This window comes from Elephas maximus, chromosome 20 (genome assembly GCF_024166365.1).
Source record: "Elephas maximus indicus isolate mEleMax1 chromosome 20, mEleMax1 primary haplotype, whole genome shotgun sequence".
Classification (NCBI taxonomy): Eukaryota; Metazoa; Chordata; class Mammalia; order Proboscidea; family Elephantidae; genus Elephas; species Elephas maximus.
In genome coordinates, this window is record NC_064838.1 from 75,932,413 (window position 1) to 75,953,648 (window position 21,236).

General features: G+C 37.7%; 1 protein-coding gene across 1 annotated transcript; it reads right to left on the bottom strand.

Moving 5' to 3' along the window:
• Window positions 1-4,971: 4,971 nt before the first annotated feature.
• Window positions 4,972-7,181, bottom strand: LOC126063686 (olfactory receptor 140-like). The gene is made up of 2 exons (XM_049862102.1): window positions 7,090-7,181; window positions 4,972-5,941 (listed from the first exon to the last, which is right to left on the bottom strand). Exons 1-2 carry the CDS (start codon window positions 7,179-7,181, stop codon window positions 4,972-4,974), a joined length of 1,062 nt encoding a protein of 353 aa, XP_049718059.1.
• Window positions 7,182-21,236: the final 14,055 nt, after the last annotated feature.

Consider the following 21,236-nt stretch of genomic DNA (forward strand, 5'->3'; position numbering starts at 1 on the left):
TGGTGGATTTGAACTACCAACCTTTTTGTTAACAGCTGTAGCTCTTAACCACTCTGCCAACAGGACTCCAAGTATATAAGCAGTTCTAAATTCTCATTCTAAATTCTCCTAAAAGGGAAGATGAGAAATTCTCAGAGGAAATAGGGAGATAGGCATAGATCAAACCCCTAAGTGTTTTTTGAATCCAATCTTATGCCTCCATGAGTTAGGATGAGAGTCTTCTTAAAGCCTGTGTTGATACATAAATACTAAAGAAGGATCATGCTAACTACCTAGGTAAGATAAGTTTTTACATGAGAAGTCACAAGTGATCAAGGTCAAGAGAAAGACTTGAGGCTAGAGAGACTTGAATTAGGTCTTCAGACCTGCTCCTCATTAACCACATGTCCTGGGGTAAAAGGCTAAATCTTTTGTTGTCTCAATTTTTCAATATGTAAAATAGAAGGAATAAGTTTCCTACTATATATAGTGCTTTAAAAAAAATCAAAAGAGGTAATCTACGTGAAGTGCTTTGCACAGTGCCTAGCATATAAGAATATAAGAAGCAATCAATTAATATTAGTTTTTGATCATTGCATGTAATAATAATGTTTAACCTTTACACAGAACTTTATAATTTATGAAACATTTTAATATCTCCTATGGGGAAAGCCGGCTTAATTTCTTCAGTCCTTTGTTTTCTCAGGACTCAGTCTGAGATTGCAAAAATGGAAGTAGAGAAAAGAAAGAAGCATGAGAAGGTGATGGGGCCAGTGGACAGCAGAGATCTTTCTGGGAGTGGGGAATGCTGAGCAGTAAGGTACAAAAAAGCAGGTTTCAAGGGGAGGGCATCAGTAAGTGAGAATGCTTGGAAGTAAATCTATATATTGATGCCAGAAAATTAGATGTGACATTCACATTAAAACAGTAATCATGTGACAAATTTTGCCTCTATCTACTCTATGCCAAAATTTACCATTAATTCTGGTGATAGTGGTGGTGGTGTTGGTGGTTATGTGCGTGTGTTTGTGTATATGTGTGTGTTTGGAATAGCTTGTAATCACTTTGATAGAGAAGAAAAAAAGATTCATGCTGGGTGTTTAAAAACCTTTCATAAAGAAGAAGAAAATACAGATATGCCGATATATGAGAGAAAAATGTGTCCGCATTCTTTTTGATAACTAGGTGTTTTGGGGTGGCACAGATACAGCCTCACAGAAAGAACACTATAATTTTAATAGTCACAGTCATGTTATCCAATTTCACAGGCAGTAAACATAGATACCCTAGTGGTGTAGTGGTTAAGAGCTATAGCTGCTAACTAAAAGGTCAGCAGTTTGAATCCGCCAGGTACTCCTTGGAAACCGTATGGGGCAGTTCTACTCTGTCCTATAGGGTCGCTATAAGTCGAAATCGACTCACCTGCAGTGGGTTTTGGTTTTACTCTTAAAAATCTCAATAGCCGATAAAAGTAGTTGACATTGATTGTGTACCTACTTTGGGCCAATTGCAGAGCTAGTAGCCTTGTCACTCTCACATCCATACTTCAAGCTAGTTGTCCTCATTTGACAGAAAATAGTAGAGGGGTTCAGAGGCTAAACAGATTTTCAGAATTACCTTTGTTAGCTCTTTATTTTAGTGTAAGACTAGAGGTATGACCTAGTGACTAACATCAAAAAACTTCCTTACCCTCTGTCTATCTTAGTTATTTCATCTACTAAATAAAGATAATATTAGTATATGACTCAATATTGACACAAGGATTAAATGTGCTTGGCATTTGAAAAGCAATCACGTAAAAGTTAGCCATGTTAATCATGGCATCTGTACACGAAGTTGTCTCAATAAAGAGCAATACTATCTTTCAGAGGGTGAAGTCCAAAACTTTGGAATAATTTTTACACTTCTTTCTTTCTGACACCCCACATCAAGTCCATCAGCAAGTACCACTGAAGCTATCATCATAATATATCTACCTCTGCTACTCCCATCCTGGTGCAAACCACCATCACATTTCTGCTCAATTGTTACAATATCTTCTGTGTTTTAAATCATAATCTCTACCCGTGGTAAAAGAGGATTAGTGTGTAACACCCTTCTTCAGGTCACATCTGTGATTCGGTGTAAAGGGAGTTTCCCTGGGGTGTGACCTGACAACCTTTTATCTTACAAGAGACGAAATGAAAGGGAAGCAAGCAGAGAGTGAGGGAACTCATACCTGCAAGAAAGCAGTGCCGGGAGCAGAGCATGACTTTTGGACCCGGGGTTCCTGTGCAGAGAAGCTCCTAGTCCAGGAGAAGATTGATGACAAGGACCTTCCTCTAGTGTTGACAGAGAAAGCCTTCCCCTGGAGCTGACACCCTGATTTTTGGGCTTCCAGCTTACTAGACTGTGAGAGAATAAATTTCTTTTTATTGAAGCTATCCACTTGGGCTATTTCTTTTATAGCAGCACTAGATTACTAAGACACTTTCTAAGTTACCTAAGTGAACTGCCTATAGAAATAGTGAGACCTGTTTAAGATCATGCAATGCGATGGCGGCACAGTGAGAAAGAAAACCCATGTCTACTAATCCTGAAGCTGATGTTCTTAACCACTATTGTGTTTCAGAATCATAATAGCCTTGCTAAATATTGTTATATCATAGAGTTCTCTGACTTCTTCAGTAAAACATATGATACCCACGAGATGGAACTCTCTGTCAAAACAGGTAGCTATAAAGACAACTATGACATACATTTGTCTTGTGGTAGCAGACTTCATTTTTGAAAAGAATCAGAAGTTATTTGCAACAAACTCTTATGAGTCAGGTAAGTTGTTTAGCTGAGAAATCTTCCTTTGGTCAACTGAGGAGTAATGATTTCTCTTTTCTTATAAGCCTTATGCTTAAGACATCTCTGAAAGCAGTTTGCTAGACGAGTCTCAGATATATACTTAACAATGTAGGATTCCAGTAACTAATTATATAGCGAAATTTTAATAATGAAATTGTTATGTTACCATGTGCTTTTGAAAAAAATCTGCATTTAATTACCACTAAGGAGTCCTGGTGGCCCAGTAGTTAAGAGATACAGCTGCTAACCAAAAGGTCGGCAGTTTGAATCCACCAGCCACTCCTTGGAAATACTGTGGGGCAGCTCTAATCTGTCCTATAGAGTCTCTATGAGTCCAAATCAGCTAGACGGCAATCTGTCTGTTTTTTAAATGATTTTATATCTAATAAAATGTCACTTCCTATCACACATGGAGCTCTGGTGGAGTAGTAGTTAAGAAGAGTTTGGCTGCTAACCAAAAGTTCAGCAGTTAAAATGCATCAGTTGCTCTTTGGTCTATAGGGTACTGTAGGGTCGCTAAGAGTACAGCATCAACTCAACGGCAATAGGTATGACATACAATAAAAAAAAAAAAAATGGTTAAAAAAAAATAGGCCATAACTAAGTACCAGCACCAAAGAAGTATACATATAATGAAAAGTTCACAGGATGTGAAGTGAGAATATTTGAGCTCAAGGCTGACTTATTTGTTCTATGATCTAATTATTTAAATTTTATAACCCTGCCCATTTTTTTATCCGTAAAATAATAACACTAACTAAATTTCAGTTTTATAGGGTCATTGTGACCACAAAAGGACACTTTAAAATTTCACATAGGTTTAAATGCAATTAATTTTTATTACTGTCAACTTTTACTCAACAGAAAAAGAAGCCCATATAATTTTAAACATTGGTATATTGACAGTGTACTGAGAGAGTATTTTCTCTCTAAACTGTATTCTGCACTCTCCTAGATATCAGTAGGGAATACAGGTTCTGAGTGCCAACAGCTTACACATGCAGGTCTGTTATACAATTCTGCAATTAGAGGAGAGAATTTTCCATTTGTAACAAAACAAGAAAGGCTTTGATAAAATTCTGCCTTTGATTCTGATACCATCTGAAATGGTGGAAAGAAAGTGGGATTTGGAATTAAAACAATGCAAATAGCACTGACTTGGACTTTGGGCTGATCATTTAGCCTCTTTTCACTTTATTTCTCTTCATCTGTAAAATAAGAATAATTGTTGCAAAGTGTGGTGTGATGGATGACTTTTGTGAGGACTTTACAGCCATGGTCTTCTAATCCCCACCCAGGAGATTGGTGCGATTGAGTGGTGGGGTAATTATGGCCCAACAAAGGGATTGGTCACTTTTGTCATCCTGCTGGGCTTGAAATCAGCCACCCTAGAGGGGGAAAAGAGAAGATCTCACCACTGCCAAGGAATAACAGCCAGGAGCCCGCATGCCCTTTGGACCTGGGGTCCCTGTGCTGAGAAGCTCTAGGAAGCAGCAGACCAACAGAGAGTGAGCTGTAACCCTGAAGATGGTGAGAAGCAGTGGCAGGAAAGACCCAGTAGGAGACACCCAGCAGCAGGAGACGTCCATCAGCAGGCAATCGCCCGGTGGGTTTCCAGGCTCATGGAGAAAGTTGAGTGCCTTTGGGCATATGTCTAAGACCAGGGAGAGGTGTGCCTTTCAGCACAGCTGGAAAGAGGCTGTTCTTATGGAAGAACTGTATATTGAATATTCTTGGGCCTGAATTGTAACTATTACTTCCCTAATAAACACCATAATAGTGAATATTGTCTGTGACTTCTGTGTGGCCATTGCAATAAATTATTGAACCTAGCAGAGAAGTAGAGAGTGCCATAGGAGGGGCAGCTGGTGTCAGAATTAGTAAAGATGGTGGAGAGAGGAGGCATGTATGACTTCCGCAAAGAATCAGGCTTGGGTTGCTAATTTTGATTCTTCTTCCTCCTTGTGAAGATAGAGGAGGTCAGACACCACCTCCATGCCATTCTTGGGCAAAGGTTCTATGGAAGTTAAGTGATATATGTGAGAAAGAGCTACATATATATACACACACAAAAACATATACATTTGTACACATATATGTATGTAACATAAAACAGAAATGTAAAGATCAGGATAGAAATAAAATCTTCATATTGGGTCATTTATTATCTGAAATTACATTTCTTTTCAATAACATTTTGATGGCATTTTTTACTTCTGCATTCCTTACTGTGTAGATAATGGGGTTTAACATGGGAGTGACAAGAGTATAGAATACAGTTATGGCTTTATCCATGGAGAAGGTGGCTACTGGTCGCATATATATAAAAATACAGGGCACAAAGAACAAGACAACAACAGTGATGTGGGAACCACAGGTAGAGAGGGCCTTTTTCCTCCCTGCAGAGCTCTGAGTCCTCAAGGAGTAGAGGATGACAACATAGGATGTCGACAACATTACAAAGGATATTCCACAGATAACCCCAACATTGGTAGCAACTAAGAGACCAACAAGGAAAGTGTCTGTGCAGGCAAGTTGTAACAGAGGAAAGACGTCACACATGAAGTGATCCATGATGTTGGGGCCACAGAATGGGAGCCAGAAAGTGACAAGAATCTGTCCAATAGAGTGGAAAAAACCCACTGTCCAAGATGCCCCCACCAAAAGGCAGCATACATGGTGGTTCATGATGGTCACATAGTGCAGAGGTCTACAGATGGCCACATAACGGTCATAGGCCATGACCACAAGGAGAGCAACCTCAGAACCACCTAAGAAATGTTCAGTAAAGATCTGTGTCATGCAGCCATTGAAGGAGATGGTTTTTGTCTCAGAGAGCAAGTCAGCTAGCATTTTAGGAAGTATGGAAGAGGAGTAGCAGGCATCTATCAAAGATAAGAAGGCCAGGAAGAAATACACTGGGGATTTCAATGTCTGACTGCAGATTATGGTGACCACAGTGAGCAGGTTTCCTGAGACGGTGACAATGTAGGTGATAAACAACACAACAACTAGAATTCTCTGCAACTGAGGATTCTGTGTAAGCCCTATTAGAATTAAATCGGTCACGTTCATCCTGTTTTCTTTCACTTCAGTGCTGATGATGGACACAGAAATTGGGATTATCCTGTAAAGACAACATTTTTAACAGCAGGGTCATGAGATTTTGGGTTTGCAAATAAGAACAAAGCATTTAAAAAATACAAACTCTTTTCCTTTACGGTATAAAAGAAGAGAAAAAAATTTGCAATTTCTATTTTACAAAGAGATTAGAACCATTGAGGCTGTCCAATCCAGCTTTTTCTGTTGGTGCTGGAATGCCATCTACAACATCTTGTGACAAGTGGTCACTGGGCATTTGCTGGAGGATATTCAGGCACAGGGAGCTCATCATGTAATAAACCCAATTCCTTCTCAGCCAGCAGGAAATGTTAGGGAACTCATCTATGTGTGGGTGTGGAACCCTGGTGCCACAACAGTTAAGCACTCAGCTGCTAACCAAAAGATTGGCAGTTCAAACCTATGAGTCCCTCTGTGGGAGAAAAGACCTGGCCATCTGCTTTCATAAAGATTTCAGCCTAGGAAACCCTATGGGGCAGTTCTACTGTGTCATATAGGGTCACTATGGGTAAAAATCAACCCCACAGCACACAACAAAGACAACAACACATACACATAGAAACACACACATATATAAGTATATATATATGTATATATATACCTGTATATGAAGGGCTCTGGTGGGGCAGTGGTTAAGAGCTATGGCTTCTAACCAACTCTTGGTTCTTGTTTTATACACTGTTGATATACAGATTGAGACTAAATCACCTCACTCTTCCATTCAAAAACCTTTAAATAAGCCACAGAGAAGGAAAGCTGTATCTGCCTTCTTCACCTCTTTATCCCCAGATCTACTTTAATGTTTGAACCAGAGTGGAGGTCAATAAACATTAATTGTACAAATTTAAGTTGGAAGACAATTTACTTATTTCTCCCACGTTCTCTGTTTTCCAAAATAGGAGTGCTCACCATCTTACCTAGGAAAACAATTTAATAAAGTCTTGGAAAGTGAGCAAGATATACTCCTCTCAACCCTTCAGGTCTATTCTCACTCTTCTCTTCCATGGCGGGCTTCCATGGTGTTCCTCAACCAGGCCTCCTCCTTCTCTGGTCAACAGGAAGTACTAGATGAATGTTAGACGACAGGGTGGGAAGAAAAGCATGTCAGAGTTTATTCTCCTGGGCCCCTTCTGTGGTTTATCAGTAACAGGGTACCTTAAACTGGGGTCACAGGTCTTGTTGGGTAGGCGTCTCCTACTTTCATATTTCCTTTTGTAATCATTTATTCTACTCATTCCCTCAGCCATAATTCTGGCAATGGTTTCCTACTGGTAGCTAGGCCTGGAATGCTTTATCATCATCCCTAATTAATTTCCCTTAAACTTTTTCATACATCAATAAGTAATCTTCTTTAATTTTTTTTAATCTGCCATTTTGAGTATGCTGTTTCTTGTGAAGACTCCAATGGATATAGAAAGTTTGCACTTTTCCTTTGTAAATAATAAAATTAAATGGAAAAATAGTTTTCCCTTTATATAATTTTATGTTATTTCAAAATAATCTCTACTTCTTTTGATGTATAGCTGCTAAAGAAATTTAGCTTCTGTGAGGAAAAAACTGTGACAGACTTTGAAATATAAAAAGATTACTGGCGATCTTCAATGAAAGCTATGTGTTATCTATAGCACTCCCCTTGGGGCTACATGATTCTATGAGGATTATGCCTTTCACTGTCTTTGAGATATTTTATAACTCTTAGAGTTATTGAAAACTGATAACACAAATAATTCTTGTCCATGACACTGAAAATGTTGTCTGATGGAGGTTCAATTGATTTCCCTCAATCATTGCGGATAAAGTCAGTTTTGCATCTATTTGTAAATTCATTACACGTTCCTGATTGAACAAATGTGCTACACTGGATTCTCCTTTAAATGGATTACAACATATTCCTGGTTCATTCATTAATTAATGTGTTAAATAAAAACTTTGCCATATGTTCATTTTAAATTTGTATGAGAGCCATGATTTTATCTTTTTCCAAAAAGTATTTGTCTTTGTATATTAGAATTACTTAGAAAGTAAGCTGAAAAACTCACAAAAATCCAGATTCTCTTTCTCTGTGTGTTATTGCATCATGAGTTTTTCTGTTTTATTTTAGTGCATGGGGGGTAGTTTTAATCAATTTATAAAATCTCTTTTTGAGATTTTGAAGTCAAACAGAAACAAGATATAATATTAAGGAACATTTTATCAGTCTGCCGAACTCCACATCCATACAAAATTAGACAAAATGAATATTCTTATTAATGAAAATAAAACCTGTAGAGTCTGGGGAGAAGGATTACCCGATGAAATATAGCTTTAAGCTCCATTTAATAAGTCATTTACAAAATATTTATTAATCATCTACTATGTGCCCAATACTCTAGAAAGTTGAAAGATAGCAGTGAACAAACAGATGAAGCCTCTACACTGATGTAGCTTACATTCTAGTAAGGGAAGACAGAAAGTAAGCAAATAAAACAGAAAGTAGATAGTATTTCAGATTGTAATATCTGCTATGGGGAAAGTTAAGTAGGGTAATGGATATTTGGAATCTGGGGGTAGGGTGTTATTTTCTATAAAGTAGTCACAGAAGGCTTCATTGAGAAGGGAACATGTGAACTAGACTAGAAAGAAGTGAAGAAAGATGCAAGAAGACATCTAAGGAAAGAACATTCCAGACAAAAAAATCAGTAAGTGAAAACACTCTGAGGAGGGAATGTGGTTGGCATCATTGTCTAAAGGAGATCAGTATGGCTGGAGAGCAATGAAGGACTGGTAAGTGGCAGGTCTGATAGGGCTTTGCAGGATCATTTTAAGGGGTATGAAATTATTCTAAGTGAAAAACAAAGCCATTGAAAGGTTTTGCACTGCAAAATGGCATGGTCTGACTGAATCTTAGAATTGATCGTTCTGGCTACCGTGTGGGGAATAGACTATAAAGGGGCAATGGTAGAAGCAGGGAGATGATTAGTTAGGAGGATATTGTAACCATTCAGCAGAAACGTGATGGTGATTTGCACAAGGATGGGCTTAGTGGAGGGAGATGTATGATGAAGGTAGCTGCAGTAGTATCTGCTGATGGACTTAATGTGGGGTGTCAGAAAGAAAGAAGAGTAAAAATTATTCCAAAGTTTTGGACTTCACTCCATGAAAGGCATTGTTGCCCTTTATTGAGACAACCTCACCTACAGATGCCATGATTTACACGGCTAACATTTACTTGGGTGCCTTTGAAATGCCAGGCACATTTAATCCTTGTATCAATATTGAGTCATACACTATTATTATCCTTATTTATTAGATGAAATAACTAAGATAAGAAGAGGGTAAGGAAGTTTTCTGATGTTAGTCAGTGGTTGGTAACCCTAGTCTTACGTTGAAATAGAGCTAACAAAGGTAATTCTGTAAAATGTGTTTAACCTCTGAACCTGTTAACTATTTTCTGTCAAATGTGGTCAATTAGGTTGAAGTATGGCTGTGACAGTGACAAGGCTACTAGTTCTGCATTTGGCCCAAAGTAGGTACACAATCAATATCAACTACTTTTATTGAAATTTTTAAGAGTAGGGTATGTTTACTGCCTGTGACTATTAAATTTATAGTGTACTTTAAAATTTATTTATTTTTTTCTATGAGGCTGTATCTGTGTCACCCCAAAACAAGTACTTATAAAAACAGATGAGGACATATTTTTCTCTCATTCATCTGCAAGGTTTTTAACCACCACCATGAATCTTTTTTATTATTATTATTTTTCTTTATCAAAGTGATTATAAGATATTTCACACACACATGCACATCACCACCCCCAACACCAGAATTAGGGGGTAATTTTGGCATTGAGTAGGTAGAGGTAGAATTTGTCATATGATTAGTGTTTTAATGTGAATGTCAAATCTAATTTTCTGACACCTATATACAGATTTACTTACGAGGGTTCTCACTCGCTGATGTCCTCCCCTTCAATCCCACTGTTTTCTACCTTATTGCTCAGCATTGCCCACCCCCAAAAGACCTCTACTGCCCACTGGTCTCCTTTCCTTTCTCATATCTCTTTCTTACCTCTACCTCCATTTTTGTGATCTCAGCGTGAGTCCTGAGAAAACGAAGAACTAAAGGAATTAAGCCTAATTTCCCCATAGGAGATATGAAAATGTTTCTTAAATTATAAAGTTCTATGTAAAGGTTAAACATTATTATTATATGCAATGATCAAAAACTAATATTAATTGATTACTTCTTATACTCTTATATGCTAGGCACTGTGCAAAGCACTTCACGTAAATTACCTCATTTAATATTTTTTTAAAAGGACTATATACAGTAGGACTCGATGGCACTGGGTTATATACAGTAGGAAGGTTATTCCTTCTATTTCACATATAAAAAAACCCCACAGGAAGATTATTCCTTCTATTTTACATATAGGAAAATTGAGAAAAAGAGGGAGTTAGCCATTTACCTCAGGACGTATAGTTAGTGAGGAGCAGGTCAGAAGATCTAATTCAAGTATCTGGCCTGAAGTCTTGCTCTCGACCTTGACCCCGTGTTATCTGCCATTTAAAACCTTACCTAGGTAGTTAGCATGACCCTTCTTTAATATTCATCTAGCAACAAAGGCTTTAAGAAGACTCTAACCCTAACTCATGGAGGCATAAAATTGGATTCAAAAAACACTTAGGGATTTGAACTATGCCAGTCTCAGTACTTCCTCTGAGATTTCCCAACTTCCGTCTCAGGAGAATTTAGAACAAGAATTTAGAACTTTTTATATACTTATTTGGGGCCGTGGTGGTACAGTGGTTAAGAGCTACAGCTGTTAACAAAAAGGTTGGCCATTCAAATACACCAGGCACTCCTTGGAAACCCTTTGGAGCAGATCTACTCTGTCCTGTAGGGTCTTTATGAGTCAACATCAGCTTGAAGGCAATGGATAAATACTTATTTTTTGTTTGTTTTATGTCAGTTAATAACACATTGCTACCCCATCCAAATATTATTTCTAACCCACCTTAAATTTGTTATTAAAAGTAAGTAGGTCCCTGGGAGTCAGAATCGACTCGACGGCACTGGGTTTGTTTTTTTTGGTTTAGGTCCCAGGGTGGTACAAATAGTTTTCATTAGACTACTAACCTAAAGGTTGGTGGCTTGAACCCACCCAACAGCTCCATGGAATATACGCCTGGTGACCTCCTTCTGTAAAAACTACAGCCAAGAAACCCCTATGCAGCAGTTCTACTCTGTAACTCATGGGGTCACCATGAAGTGGAATCAAGATGATGGCGACAGGTTTGATTTTGATGTTTTTGCACCTAGTATTTGGAAGTCATTTTCACTTTTAAACTCAAATAACCCCGTAAGTATACTTTTCCTAATTCATAGATGGGAAATCTAAGGCTCAGAATGTCTCATTTCACTTGCCCAGTGCGGTATAACTGCTAAGCAGTAGAACTAAAAGCCAGCTTATTCTGTTGGATTCCATTATGTTCTCTAATTTAAGAGTTCTCCAAAATAAGAAGTCTCTGAAAAGAGTTGGACCATGTTTCCTATTGAGCTGAGTAATAACCTATTCATATTACATTCCAATGACAATTTTCTGAGAATTTAAGCACACTGAGGCCAGAATGTGACCTATAAATAAATAAGTAGATAGATAATGGATGGATGGATGGATGGATGGATGGATGGATGGATGGATGGATGGATGGATGGATGGATGGATGGATGGATGGATGGATGGATGGATGGGTGGGTGGATGGATGGATGGATGGACTGGTTGATAGGTTAGTCAGTTGGTAGGTAGGTAGACAGATTCTTTTCATTTTGAAAATGAGGAAACTGAGATTAAGAGAAGAAAAAGGACGTTAACAAAATTGCACATTTAGGTGGTGGTTTTTTAGATTAAGGATAAGAACTCAGGTTTCCTGACTCTCAGCCTGTTTGTCTTTTCACTACGTGGAATAGCTGATAGTCTCACTTTTTACAGAGTAATTCAAACAAAAGTTACTGTTTTGTTTGCCTAATTGATCTATACAGTTGCTTCGATTACTGCAATGGATTGAATTGTGTCCTCCCAAAATATGTGTCAACTTGGCTAAGCCATGATTTCCAGTCTTGTGTGATTTTCCACTATTTTGTAAACTGATGTGAATTTCCTATGTGTTGTGATGTTAATGAGATGGGATTAGTGGCAGCTGTGCTAACGAGGCAGGACTCAAGCAAAAGATTAAGCTTTTCTTAAGCCAATCTCTTTTAAGATATAAAAGAAAGAAGGGGACAGAGAGACAGAGGGACCTCATACCACTAAGAAAGCAGTGCCAGGAGAAGAGTGAGTGTTTGGGCCTGGGATCCCTGCACTGAGTCCAGCAGAGGATTGATGATAAAGACCTTTTTACAGAACTGACAGAGAGAAAAAGCTGACACTTGATTTGGACTTCTAATAGACTGAGAAAATAAACTTCTGTTTGTTAAAGCCATTCGCCTGTGGTATTTCTGTTACAGCAGCACTAGATAACTAAGACAATTACCCATGTTGTTTCCAAGAGAGACCTGCCTTTTGGGAAATGAAGATGTTGAGATATAATAACCAAATATAGCTTTGAAGTTATTCTATAGGATTTATCGTATAAAGACAAATCACAAAATATAAAGATAAATGATTTGGAATTTTTAAGCTTCCATTTTCCACACATATTAAGTCTGTCTCTCCATCTTTTTGCAAGCCAAATAAGTAAGTTAAATGGGAATGTGAGAATAATCTCCCCTGTATATTTCAAGTATGTTTGGTAACCTACAAACACAAGCTATATGTTACAGAAAAGAATGGATAATTCAGAAAGCAGAATCAAAATACCAAAGGTATTTTGGGGCAAGATGCATGGAAAAATCACTACCAGAAGTCCTGGACAGATAACCAAGAATCTGGAAATAACATGTGTCTAAATAGGTTGTCAAAATTTCTATGGACCATCACTGCTGCGCAACTCTCATGTTTCCCCTTTTTGAACATAAGTGTATAAAGAAGTTATTCCATACCTGTCAGAGCATTTTACACTGGGTTGGGGGAGGAGCACAGATAATGTATCTATAGTTCATAGGTCTTCAGATTGAATAGTACTAAAAGAGTTGTGTCCAAGGAACCACACCTCACGAGCCTCATCCCACTTGGATGTAATTTAGATGATAAGATCCTGAATCTTAAGTCAAAACCTGATACTGTAATTGGATGAGGGTTGAGAGAGGGACCTTGGGAAAGGGGACAGTGAGTGTGCTTTTCTTGTGGGGGGCATGCACATTGTTGTGGCCAAAGGGGAGATTTTGGCATATTTCCACCGCATTATAGCCTGTTATATATGCTCTTTCAGAATGTTGACATTTCCTCCTTAAGTGGTAGAGTCCATGCCCTTTCTACTTGAAAATGGAAGGAAATTTATGACTCTGGACAAATAGAATATGACAGAAGTGATTCTATGTGACTTCCAAGGTTAGGTAAAAAAAGAAAATGCACTTCTACCTTGCTTGCTCTCTTGACACACACTTTTAGAGCTCTGATTCACCATGTAAAAGTCTCCATGCTTGAGAGACCATGCTTGAGAGACTATGTAGACAGACCACATAGAAATAGAAGGAGAAGCCCAAGCAGTGCCAGTTATTTCAGCCATCACTGTTCAAGACTTTCAAGACCAGGTACCAGATATATGATAAAGAAAACTGTTAGATGACCTCATCCCCAATCACCTCTGATTTTAGGCTCCTGAGAAACCATGAACCGTATTCATGACCTAGAGAAACCATCTGGAAATAAAGTGATTGCTGTTGTTCTCAGCAACTAAATTTTGGAGCCATTTGTTACACAACTATAGCGTCTATCTGAAACAATACAGTAATTTAAACACTATAGTTTTGGCTCATGGATAGACAAATTGAAGAAAATAGAAATTCAAGAAACAGAACAATGGATCTATAGATATTTTATACATAAAAATGATGATATTTCAGTGTAGTAGGAAATGAAATAGTTATTCAATAAATGGTGCTGGGAAAATCTAGTTATCCTTATCCATATTTCCACTTCAAACACTACCTTAAAATTCAAGCTTTATATGGATTAAAGAGGTAAATGTGAAAAAGTAAACCTTTAATACTTTTGAAGTAAATTATCTTTTTAAACTCTGAACAGGGAAGTACTTTGAGAAGTAGTTGCAGTGGACTTTCTTTCCGAATCCACAAATCTAAAAGTCAGCTCCTCCAACCCCTCCAATGATTATGTAAGTTTTTAATTTCGTGCACCAGATTCATTTGTTATTAAAAGACCTAGCGAAGTTTTCATTTCCTTTGCTGAAGAATAAATGTAACTACATGATTGGGATTTATTCTATATTTGCTCAATAAATGGAGGTATTAATGTATCTAAGTGCCATCATAGAATCCAATTATAAATTCAGAAAATGATTAAGGGGAAAAAAAAACACACACTAATTTTAATGCCTTAATATGTATGTTATGGGTGCACTTACCAAGAGGGAAACATCTAAGGTCAAAGCCTTAAACAAATGATTTTTGTAATATAGAATTATTGTTGTTATTGGGTATCATCAAGTTGATTTTCGACTCACGGTGACCCACGTGACTGTAAAACTGCCCCATAGAGGGGACAGAAAACACAGAGAAAATAGTTGAAGAACTCCTGACACAAAACTTCCCTGGCATCATGAAAGACGAAAGGATATCTATCCAAGATGCTCATCGAACCCCATTTAAGATTGATCTAAAAAGAAAAACACCAAGACATATTATCATCAAACTTGCCAAAACCAAAGACAAACAGAAAATTTTAAAAGCAGCCAGGGAGAAAAGAAAGGTTTCCTTCAAGGGAGAATCAATAAGCTCAGACTACTCAGCAGAAACCATGCAGGCAAGAAGGGAATGGGACGACGTATACAGAGCACTGAAGGAGAAAAACTGCCAACCAAGGATCATATATGCAGCAAAACTCTCTCTGAAATATGAAGGAGAAATTAAGATATTTACAGATAAACACAAGTTTAGGGAATTTGCAAAAACTAAACCAAGACTGCAAGAAATGCTTAAGGAGATTGTTTGGCCTGATGACCAATAATATCAGGTACCAGCACAATACAAGGTCACAAAACAGAACGTCCTGATATCAACGCAACTCAAATGGGGAAAGCACAAAAACAAACAAAGATTAATTAGAAAAAATATGTAAATAAACAAAATAATACACATAACAGGAAATCATGGAAATCAATAGATAAACGATCACAGTAACCAAAAAGAGGGACTAAATATAGGAGGCATTGAACTGCCAGATGGAGAGTGATACAAGGCGATATAGAATGATACAAGTTAGGTTTTTACTTAGAAAAATAGGGGAAAATAATAAGGTAACCATAAAAAGGAATATCAATTCCATAACTCAAGAAAAACGTAACGACTCAACAAACATAAAGTTAAACATTATGAAAATGAGGGTCTCACAATCTACTAAGAAAAACGTCTCAGCACAAAAAAGTATGTGGAAAAATGAAATGGCCAACAACACACATGAAAAGGCATCAAAATGACAGCACTAAAAACTTATTTATCTATAATTACGCTGAACGTAAATGGACTAAATGCACCAATAAAGAGACAGAGAATCACGGACTGGATAAAGAAACACGATCCATCTATATGCTGCCTACAAGGGACACACCTTAGACTTAGAGACACAAACAAACTAAAACTCAAAGGATGGAAAAAAATATATCAAGCAAATAATAAGCAAAAAAGAAGAGGAGTAGCAATATTAATTTCTGACAAAATAGACTTTAAACTTAAATCCACCACAAAGGATAAAGAAGGACACTATATAATGATAAAAGGGACAATTCATCAGGAAGATATAACCATATTAAATATTTATGCACCCAATGACAGGGCTGCAAGATACATAAATCAAATTTTAACAGAATTGAAAAGCGAGATAGACACCTCCACATTTATAGTAGGGGATTTCAACACACCACTTTCGGAGAAGGACAGGACATCCAGTAAGAAGCTCAATAGAGACACGGAAGACCTACTTACAACAATCAACCAACTTGACCTCATAGACTTATACAGAACTCTCCACCCAACTGCTGCAAAATATACTTTTTTTTTCTAGTGCACATGCAACATTCTCTAGAATAGACCACATATTAGGTCACAAAACAAATCTTGGTAGAATCCAAAACATCGAAATATTACAAAGCATCTTCTCAGACCACAAGGCAAAGAAGCTAGAAATCAATAACAGAAAAACTAGGGAAAAGAAATCAAATACTTGGAAAATGAACAATACCCTCCTGAAAAAAGACTGGGTTATAGAAAACATCAAGGAGGGAATAAGGAAATTCTTAGAAAGCAACGAGAATGAAAATACTTCGTATCAAAACCTCTGGGACACAGCAAAAGCAGTGCTCAGAGGTCAATTTATATCGATAAATGCACACATACAAAAAGAAGAAAGAGCCAAAATCAGAGAACTGTCCCGCCAACTTGAACAAATAGAAAGTGAGCAACAAAAGAACCCATCAGGCACCAGAAGAAAACAAATAATAAAAATTAGAGCTGAACTAAATGAATTAGAGAACAGAAAAACAATTGAAAAAATTAACAAAGCCAAAAGCTGGTTCTTTGAAAAAATTAACAAAATTGATAAACCTTTGGCTAGACTGACTAAAGAAAAACAGGAGGGGAAACAAATAACCCGAATAAGAAATGAGAAGGACCACATCACAACAGTGCCAAAGGAAATTAAAAGAATCATTTCAGATTACTTCGTAAAATTGTACTCTAACAAATTTGAAAACCTAGAAGAAATGGATAAATTCTTAGAAAAATACTACCTACCTAAACTAACACATTCAGAACTAGCACAACTAAATAGACCCATAACAAAAAAAGAGATTGAAACGGTAATCAAAAAACTTCCAACAAAAAAAATCCTGGCCCAGACTGCTTCACTGCAGAGTTCTACCAAACCTTCAGAGAAGACTTAACACCACTACTACTGAAGGTATTTCAAAGCATAGAACAAGATGGAATACTACCCAACTCATTCTATGAAGCTACCATCTCCCTGATACCAAAACCAGGTAAAGACATTACAAAAAAAGAATATTTTAGACATATATCCCTTATGACCATACATGAAAAATCCTCAACAAAATTCTAGCCAATAGAATTCAACAACACATCAAAAAAATAATTCACCCTGATCAAGTGGGATTTCTACCAGGTATGCAAGGCTGGTTTAATATCAGAAAAACCATTAATGTAATCCATCACATAAACAAAACAAAAGATAGAAACCACATGATCTTATCAATAGATGCAGAAAAGGCATTTGACAAAGTCCAACACCCATTTATGATAAAAACTCTTACCAAAATAGGAATTGAAGGAAAATTCCTCAACATAATAAAGGGCATCTATGCAAAGCCAACAGCCAATATCACTCTAAATGGAGAGAACCTGAAAGCATTTCCCTTGAGAACGGGAACCAGACAAGGATGCCCTTTATCACCACTCCTATTCCACATCGTACTTGAAGTCCTAGCCAGGGCAATTAGGCTAGACAAAGAAACAAAGGGTATCCACATTGGCAAGGAGGAAGTAAAGCTATCACTATTTGCAGATGACATGATCGTATACATGGAAAACCCTAAGGAATCCTCCAGAAAACTACTGAAACTAATAGAAGAGTTTGACAGAGTCTCAGGTTATAAAATAAACATACAGAAATCACTTGGATTCCTCTACATCAACAAAAAGAACACCGAAGAGGAAATAACCAAATCGATACCATTCACAGTAGCCCCCAAGAAGATAAAATACTTAGGAATAAGTCTTACCAAGGACGTAAAAGACCTATACAAAGAAAACTATAAAATTCTGCTACAAGAAATTCAAAAGGACATACTTAAGTGGAAGAACATACCCTGCTCATGGATAGGAAGACTTAACATAGTAAAAATGTCTATTCTACTAAAAGCCATCTATACATATAACGCACTTCCAATCCAAAAACCAATGTCATATTTTAAGGGGATAGAGAAACAAATCACTAATTTCATATGGAAGGGAAAGAACCCCCGGATAAGCAAAGCATTACTGAAAAAGAAGAAGAAAGTGGGAGGTCTCACTCTACCTGATTTCAGAAACTATTATACAGCTACAGTAGTCAAAACAGCCTGGTACTGGTACAACAACAGGCACATAGACCAATGGAACAGAACTGAGAACCCAGATAGAAATCCATCCATGTATGAGCAGCTGATATTTGACAAAGGCCCAGTGTCAGTTAATTGGGGAAAAGATAGTCTTTTTAACAAATGGTGCTGGCATAACTGGATATCCATTTGCAAAAGAATGAAACAGGACCCATACCTCACACCAAGCACAAAAACTAACTCCAAGTGGATCAAAGACCTAAACATAAAGACTAAAACGATAAAGATCATGGAAGAAAAAATAGGGACAACCCTAGGAGCCCTAATACAGGGCATAAACAGAATACAAAACATTACCAAAAATGATGAAGAGAAACCCGATAACTGGGAGTTCCTAAAAATCAAACACCTATGTTCATCTAAAGACTTCACCAAAAGAGTAAAAAGACCACCTACAGACTGGGAAAGAATATTCAGCTATGACATCTCAGACCAGCACCTGATCTCTAAAATCTACATGATTCTGTCAAAACTCAACCACAAAAAGACAAGCAACCCAATCAAGAAGTGGGCAAAGAATATGAACACACATTTCACTAAAGAAGACATTCAGGCCGCCAACAGATACATGAGAAAATGCTCTCGATCATTAGCCATTAGAGAAATGCAAATTAAAACTATGATGAGATTCTATCTCACACCAACTAAAAGACTGGCATTAATCCAAAAAACACAAAATAATAAATGTTGGAGAGGCTGTGGAGAGATTGGAACTCTCATACACTGCTGGTGGGATTGTAAAATGATACAACCACTTTGGAAATCCATCTGGCTTTACCTTAAACAGTTAGAAATAGAACTACCATACAACCCAGAAATCCCACTCCTCGGAATATACCCTAGAGATACAAGAGCCTTCACACAAACACACATATGCACACCCATGTTTATTGCAGCTCTGTTTACAATAGCAAAAAGCTGGAAGCAACCAAGGTGTCCGTCAACGGATGAATGGGTAAATAAATTGTGGTATATTCACACAATGGAATACTACGCATCGATAAAGAACAGTGACGAATCTGTGAAACAATTCATAACACGGAGGAATCTGGAAGACATTATGCTGAGCGAAATGAGTCAGAGGCAAAAGGACAAATATTGTATAAGACCACTATTATAAGATCTTGAGAAATAGAAAAAACGGAGAAGAACACATACTTTTGTGGTTACAAAGGGGGGAGGGAGGGAGGGAGGGGGAGGGTTTTTTATTGATCAATCAGTAGATAAGAACTGCTTTGGGTGAAGGGAAAGACAACACTCAATACAAAGAAGGTCAGCCCAATTGGACTGGACTAAAAGCAAAGAGGTTTCCGGGATAAAATGAATGCTTCAAAGGTCAGTGGAGCAGGGGCTGGGGTCTGGGGAACATGGTTTGAGGAGACTTCTAAGTCAACAGGCAAAATAATTCTATTATGAAAACATTCTGCATCCCATTTTGAATTGTGGCCCCTGGGGTCCTAAATGCCAACAAGGGGCCATCTAAGATACATCAGTTGGTCTCAACCCACCTGGAGCAAAGTCAAAGGAAGAACACCAAGGCCACACGACAACTAAGAACCCAAGAGACAGAAAGGGCCACATGAACCAGAGACCTACATTATCCTGAGACCAGAAGAACTAGTTGGTGCCCGGCCACAATCGATGTCTGCCCTGCTAGGGAGCACAACAGACAACTCCTGAGGGAGCAGGTGGCCAATGGGATACAGACCCCAAATTCTCATAAAAAGACCATACCTAATGATATGAATGCGACTAGAGGAATCCCAGAGACAATGCTCCCCAGAACTTCTGATGGCACAGGACAGGAACCATCCCCAAAGACAACTCATCAGGCATGAAAAGGACTGGTCAGCGGTGGGGAGAGAGATGCTGATGAAGAGTGAGCCAATTAAATTAGATGGACACTGGAGAGTGTGTTGGCAACTCTTGACTGGAGGGGGGATGGGAAGAAAGAGAGAGATGAAAGATGGCAAAATTGGCACGAAACGAGAGACTGAAAGGGTTGACTCAATAGGGGGAGAGCAAGTGGGAGAAGGGAGTATGATGTATGTAAACCTACATGTGACAGACTGATTGGAATGGTAAATGTTCACTTGAAGCTTAATAAAAATTAATTAAAAAAAAAAACTGCCCCATAGAATTTTCTTGGCTATAATTTTTAAGAAAGCAGATCCCCAGGTCTTCTCCTGAGAAGCCACTTGGTGGATTCACAATGTCAAATTTCGGTTAGCAGCCAAGCACTTATCCATTGCACCAAACTGCTACAGAGCAATTATAAACAGAGAGACACCTGTGATTTATCACCTAAGTCAACAAGAATGTATAGTTCGTTTTACTGAGAATCAGAAAGGCATTCATCACATAAAACAAAATAATCTGCTCCAAAAATATTTACTACTTATTGTGTGTCTTAATTGTCTAGTGCTGCTTGTGACACAGTGGTTAAGAGCTATGACTGCTAACTAAAAGCTTGGTGGTTCGAATTCACCAGGTATTCCTTGGAAACCCTATGGGCAGTTCTACTCTGTCCTATAGGGTGGCTACAAGTCAGAATCGACTCGAGGACAGTGGGTTTGGTATTATTTTTATTTGCTATGACACACACACACACAAAAAAAAAAAAAAAAAAAACTTTTTTTTTTTTTTATGACACAAATACCAAAACTAGGTAGCCTTAAATAAACGAAATTTATTTTCTCATTGTTCTGGAAGCTAAAAGTCCAAGTAAAGTACTGGGTGTGTCAATTCCTTGCTTGTGAATAGCCCTGTGCATTCCTTGGTTCCTTGACATTCTTTGGCTTTTAAACAATCCTCACATGGTTTGTGTGTCTGTGTATATTCTGCTCTTTTAATAACTCAGACAAGATTAGGTTTAAGATCCACCCTACACTGGTATAGCCTCATTAGCATAACAAAATAAAACTGTTATTTCTAAACAGGATCATATATGCAAGTACAGGGGTTAGAATTTCAACACCTATTTTGGAAATGGCACAATTCAATCCATAACATTGTGTTAAAATGAAAAAAAA